This window comes from Cibotium barometz, chromosome 13, assembly GCF_041138505.1.
Source record: "Cibotium barometz isolate CiBa-2024 chromosome 13, ASM4113850v1, whole genome shotgun sequence".
Lineage (NCBI taxonomy): Eukaryota > Viridiplantae > Streptophyta > Polypodiopsida > Cyatheales > Cibotiaceae > Cibotium > Cibotium barometz.
The window spans coordinates 32,836,615-32,843,256 of record NC_141058.1 but is presented as its reverse complement, the minus strand read 5'-3'; the positions used below and the strand labels follow the sequence as shown (position 1 = coordinate 32,843,256).

Here is a 6,642-nt window from a genome sequence, read left to right as displayed (position 1 = left end):
CTTATTTTCTCCCCAAAAAAATGATCTTCTTATTAAGTGAAATCTACTTGGATTTATATCTTGTATATTAAATGGTGTCCATGTTTAGCTTAAGTTTGAAAGTATTGTTTTGGGTAGATTTTGTTTTTCATGCACAAATGGTCACAAACTTCTTAAGTATACATTATATCTTTGAGATTTTTGTATTAGAACCAATTAATGTGATTTGGTTCTTATATGTTTGAGTAAATGTATTGTGAAATTGTATTAGAATCAATTAATGTATTGTGAAACTTGATCTCAAGGACATGATCATGATCAGCATTAGGAAGATGGGCATGTACACCAAATATTAGTTAATGCATAGTTGATTTTGTTCTTATATCTTTGAGATTTTTGTATTACAATCAATTAATGTGATTTGGTTCTTATATGTTTGAGTAAATGCATTGTGCAAATGTAAGTAAGCTATAACTTCAAGAAATGTGACATCCAAGCAAAACTCTTCATCATACTTTTGATGGTGATGAGTGGTACTTGAGGAGTCTTCTTATTTAGCCTTCTTATTTGTTAAGTATATTTTAGTAGGTCTAATCATGGAAAGATTAAATAATGAAATACAAAAATAATGCAAAATATGAATGTAAAAGAGAAGAATAGGAGGTGTATTTCATAATGTTATGAATTAATAAGAAGTTGTTGTATCATTTCCAACACATGCTAAAGATTCAAGACTATAAAAAGTTGTTAAATGATGTTAAAACATAAAGGAATTCTTATCGTCATTTCATGATAACAATGTTTAGCATAAATAAGCATGGATTATCTTTTTGGTTGAAAAAGTGTACCCTTGGTAGTAATTATTGTTAGTAGTCAAGGGATTTTCAAAAAGAAATTTAAAACAATTTGAGCATGCCTACCCATAAGCTTTTGTGAGTCATAAATTATATCTTTTTTATGTCTTAATCCATGATTCCTTATACTGTGGGTTCAATTTACAATCTATCCATGTTAACACTCACTTGCATTGGTCTTTGAATTTCACAAAAGGACCTACAGGTTTCAAAAAGACATTAAGACTCATAGTGCCATTATCACATTTCTTTACATTCCTTAATTGGTTCCCATATCAAGCATGCACATCATATTAAAGTCTAGTTTTGGAAGGAAATATGTGCATTTCTTAAGTTCTATTTTCAAATCAAGCATATTAAGCATGCACATCACATCAAAGTATAACATTGGAAGGTAATATGTGCTTTTCTTAAGTTTGTATTTCTAATAGTTTAGTTACTATACACTATAATAGTTTATTTTTTATCTCTGACAGGCTTTCATTTAAAAAAAAAAAAAGGAATGCATAAGGTTGGTAAGTCTTACCATGTTTTCCTCCTAGTAAGTCTTATCACCCTTCAATGAGCACTATTTAAGTGCACATTATATATTTACAGTTTTAATAGCATAATGAAAGCTATTTGATGAAAAAATAATGCGGATCTAAAGTGACTATACGAGACTAAAAATAAAAAACTCAAGAAATATGGAAGTAATGCATTATGTATTTAAAGTCTTGATAGCATAATGAAAGCTATTTGATGAAAAAATAATGCAGATCTGAAGTGACTATATGAGACTAAAAATAAAAATTGAAGAAATATAGAAGTAATGCATTTGCTTGTATAGATTGAAGTAAATGTGTAGGGAAAATCATGGGTAAGGTATAATTGTATCAGATGGCACAAACTTAAAAATGTATGTGATACAATGACTATGATACTTCAAGTATTTCTCAATTATGTAGGGGAAATCATGTACATTAAAGAATAATTATAAGGATTACTACTTGTTTAAATCAAATTCTCAAAAATGTATGTGATACAATGACTATATTACTTCAAGGTATATTTGTTAATCCATTTTTTACATGACTTTTTTAAAACACCCTTGACGCCATACAATACATAAGTGTAACTTAAAGTTATACAAAGTTGATAATTAAAGGTTGTTGCCATTCAAAAGTCTTATTCATCATCATGAAGTCTAAATGACTTAGACTTCATAATTAAACAAAACCATATCCCACAAACATTAACTTGTACTAATATTTTACCTTTGTACGTGTCAAATGTCATTATCCTTATCCTCTCTTCAAAAAATATTAGTTTTTAAATTGTTGTTTATTATATCCTAAATTTAGCTTTCTATCTCATATATTAAGTGGTTTCCATCTTAGCCTTTAAGTAGTTTAAAGGTATGAGCTTGTTAGATTTTGTGTTTCATTCACAAGTGGTCTCAATCTTCTTTAATAAGTTGTTGAGTCTACATTATATCTTTAAGAATGTGGTATCAAATTAACTTCATGTGATGGAAAAAGTGTGGGAAAGATATGACTTTAAGAAATGTGTCTACATCAAGGCATAAAGTTAACATAATACATTGAAAGATCTCTGCTACTTGAGTAACCTTCTTAATTGTTGAGTATATCTTTGATATACCTATTCATGGAAGGATTGCATGATGAAATACATAAACAATGCAAGTATGAAGGCTTGTGTGAGAAAGAAAGAGGGGGTGCATATCCATGATGTCATGAGCATTAGAAAGTGGTCTAATGGAATTTGAGAGGCAAGAAAATGGGAAGGAGGGGAGATGGTAGGCTTGGAGAAGCATCTAAATGTGTGTGTGTGTGTGTGTATGTGTGTGTGTGTGTGGTGTCCAAATGTGTGTGTGTGTGTGTGTGTGTGTGTGTGTGTGTGGAATAAATACATATATATAATGTGCATGTGTATGTGTGTGTGCATGTGTGATTTAGACTCATAGGCCATTACATTTGGATGTCTAAATGTGTGTCTGTGTATGTGTGTGTGAGAGAGAGTGAGAGAGAGAGAGAGAGAGACTCATAGGCCATTACATTGCATTTTGGTGTCAATATGTGCATGTGTACGTGTGTGTGTGTGTGTGTTATGTAGACTCATAGGCAATTGCATTTTGGTGTCTAAGTGTGTGTGTGCGCGCGCGCGTGTATGTATGTACATATACATATATATAATGTGACGTGTGTGTGTGTGTGTGTGTGTGTGTGTGTGTGTGTGTGTGAGAGAGAGAGAGAGAGAGAGAGAGAGAGATATGGAGATGTAGACACGTAGGCCATTGCATTTTGGTAAGAAGGGAGGGCCAGGAATGATACATACAGGGGGACCGAGGTTTGGTTTGTATTTTAGGCACATCATCGTCAGATCAAGGCATGGGGATGATGATGGCGGCCGTTTCACTTTTTGCGACCTGCTGGGACGATCACACTCTAAGGAGTCACACCGTCTTTAACGGCATCACCAACCCCTAGGGTTGGTTGGCTGTTGGGGTCACAAGGGAAAAATGACAGAGAGTAATTTGATGAGGATTCTAATTGGCATTAGATGTGATTAGTTATAAATTAATTGATGACCCTTTTTTTTCCATGTTTTTTCATTTTTCTAACCTGGCACTAGGGTGGCAGGCATGACATGGTCTCCACGTCCGCATTGCGGGACATGCAAGGTGGTCATTCTCATTGGCATCATGTAAGCAAGATGGAGAGAGACTCCTACCGCTGCTGCTGCTGCTGCAGCTGCAATGCAAACATCAATCACCAAAAGCTTTGCCTGCATATAATTAATATATGGTTGTTAGAGACTTTCTACCACCTAATTAAGCCTAGGTGGGACACATACTTCCATATGTATATACATAAAAGAAGGATTTCTGTTGTAGAGAGGTCTCTTCTTATGAAGGATTACATTAGAAGAAGTCAAGTGTGTGTGTGTGTGTGTGTGTGTGTGTGTGTGAGAGAGAGAGAGAGAGAGAGAGAGAGAGAACTTGCTTCTACCTCAGCTCTTAAGGGCTCTTCACCTCTGCAATCAGGATTGCTTCTGGCTTAATTTGATTCTCTCTCTAATCACCCATTCATCCCTCGTGATCAATTCAAGCCAGTACAGCAAAGCTTTTGATTATTCATCAACAAGATTATTGTTACTACCTGCATGGGCTCTGTATCTCCGGCTGATGCGATGATACCTATGCCCACAGCGGCGTCGAAGAGCGGAGTGGCGGCGTTGCCGCAGTGCATGGAGCAAGGGGATGCTGGGGGTGGCGGCGGCAAGAGGCGGAGCGCAGCCGGATGTCTGGCGAGGTTGACGCTGGTGGCCATCTTCTTGCGCGCTGCGGTGGTGGCGTTTCTGGTGGTCTCACTCACTGCCATGCTCACCAGCACCCAACACTCTGCAGTCCGAGTGTTTGGATTCTCCATACCAGTGTCCATGAAATGGAGCAGAAGCCAACCTTTCGAGTGAGTAATTGCGTTGAATTTCTCGTTGCGTTTCCATGCAAAACTTGATTTTCTGCTTTTTTTGTCCCTTTATCCTGTCCAAATGAATGCGCTACCAAGCTTTTTTGATGGATTTTCCCTCCTTTTGCAGGTGGGTTGTTGATTAGTTTCCGATTAATGCCTGTATTGCATGTAATAACGGTGATTGTTATCAATATAAACATGATTTAGTTCTTTGCTGATTAACTTTAATACAAGAGTGATTAGGATTGGACTGCTTTTGCATTATTTGTCTGATTAATGTTCGCTCTAATTAATTTTTACTGCATTGGGTGGAGGAATGACGCTGGTTAATTAGGGGTTTAATTAATCTGTGCAGCTGGTGTAATTATTGAGTTTCTGTGCGCCTAACAGTGAGCTTCTTTTGTGCAAGGTTTCTGGTGGTGGTGGAGGCCTTGATATGTGGATACTCCTGTCTACAGTTCATATACCAGTCTGTGGTTCTTGTAACAAAAAGCCCACCGACGAGGAGATGCATGTGGCTGCAGCTGGGCGCCGATCAGGTATTGCAATTACCATATTTCACCAAAACTTAGATTCAATGTTTTTCCACAACAACCCAAACTATTTTTAATCATTCATTAACCATTCATTCTAGCTTATGGACCTTAATTTTTAGTTCCCATTTCCTTTAATCATTCATTAACCATTCATTCTAGCTTATAGACCTTAATTTTTAGTTCCCATTTCCTTTAGTCATACCTTATACCCTAGCATTACATCTACCCTTTTCTCCATGGATTCCAAAGGAAATTGTAATTTTGATCAAATCATTTCCTTCACACTTTTATCCATTTACAAATAAATCTTGATTTTATCCCGGAGACATTTTGCCATCTCCCATCCATTTGAGAAGATTGTTTTGAAGATTGAACAAATTATAGCCTAAGCAAACCTGCCTTTTATACCATTCAGTCTTACCCTATAGTTAACATTCTATGTATGCATACATATCCTTACATGCATCATGTGAATCCAAGAGACTTAAAATTCTATGTATGCATTCAATCTTACCCATAGTTAACGTTATGTGTATACATATAGCTTACATGCAAATCTTGCATGCAAAATCTTTCATGTGAACCCACAAGACTTAAAATTTTGGCATTTAGTCAAAGTAACATCTTGATTGCCTTTTAGGCGTGTACATACTTGGTGCTAGCAGCCGCTGCAACTGCGGCAGGGGCCTCTCGCATGAATAGGGCAAGTTTGGGGATGCACAACATACAGGTGCCAACCGTGTGCACGGTGCTCGACAAGTTTTGTAACCGGGCTACCATAGCCATTGTCCTCACTTTTTTTGCTGCCGGTGCTTCAGCTATATGTGCAGCTCTCAATGTGTACATATTGACATTGACTTTCTAGGTATTGGCAGTGCACTTTCAAGGGTCCACATTCTCTTGTCATTAATTGTATATTATTATTTTCAATTTTAGTGTGAACTTTTTGAAGTCCTAAGTCCTTTTTGCTACTCCTAAGTCCTTTGTACTTATGTAGCCACTTGTCTGTTATCATTAGTTTATGGAGAGTTCACACATTCCAACTTTAGGAACTTATGCACACCAACTTTCTAGAAGTTGTCCAATCACAAGGATAATATATATATATATATATGATGACATTGATTGTATGTGGAAAGTGAATGAAATTAGCCAATCTCTCTTTACAAGGGAAAATCTTTGTAAATCACATGTTTCATAAAATTGATATTTACAATGAGTAATATTCTACTTTTTCCAATTTTTTCATTTGGAATTACCTTGGCAAGAGTGCAATGTTATAAATAATGAAATGTATATTTTGCACACTTCACTTTGGTTCACATTGTGACATCTATACAGGATTAAGGACAACCCCACCTCCCTCCACATGGGCAAAGAAGGTGGGGCTAATTCAAAATAACCACTCCTCCTGCAAGCGTGAGGAGGAGCCAAATCTCACATCTTCCAATGCAATTTTGAATTTGAATCTAAGAAGATCTCATCTCACATCTTTCAATGAAATCTTTGTATACATGCTTACATACCTATAGATACACACACTTATATATATTATGTATGTATGTGTATCTATAGGTATGTAAGCATGTATATATAAATAGATTTATATGTATGTCGACGCACACACATGTATGTTCATGCACACACACACACACAACACACAGACACCAGCACATGATACGTACACACACGCATACAAACACACATACACACGCTCGCACGCATGGACACACGTGCAACATATAGAGATATGCACACTTGCACACATACTCAAGCTTGCACATACACACACAAACATAT

General features: G+C 36.2%; 1 protein-coding gene across 1 annotated transcript; it reads left to right on the top strand.

The window, feature by feature from the left end:
- Positions 1-3,734: 3,734 nt before the first annotated feature.
- On the top strand, positions 3,735-5,797 carry LOC147632609 (CASP-like protein 3A1). Its single transcript, XM_086807390.1, has 3 exons — positions 3,735-4,303; positions 4,716-4,845; positions 5,483-5,797. The coding sequence occupies exons 1-3, from the start codon at positions 3,999-4,001 to the stop codon at positions 5,705-5,707; spliced, it is 660 nt and encodes a 219-aa protein (XP_086663516.1). The 5' UTR covers positions 3,735-3,998; the 3' UTR covers positions 5,708-5,797.
- Positions 5,798-6,642: the final 845 nt, after the last annotated feature.

Coding starts and splice junctions, on each gene's coding strand:
- LOC147632609 (XM_086807390.1), top strand. CDS start 3,999: ATGGGCTCTGTATCTCCGGCTGATGCGATGATACCTATGCCCACAGCG. Junction 4,304..4,715: donor AGCAGAAGCCAACCTTTCGA/GTGAGTAATTGC, acceptor CTTTTGTGCAAG/GTTTCTGGTGGTGGTGGAGG. Junction 4,846..5,482: donor TGCAGCTGGGCGCCGATCAG/GTATTGCAATTA, acceptor ATTGCCTTTTAG/GCGTGTACATACTTGGTGCT.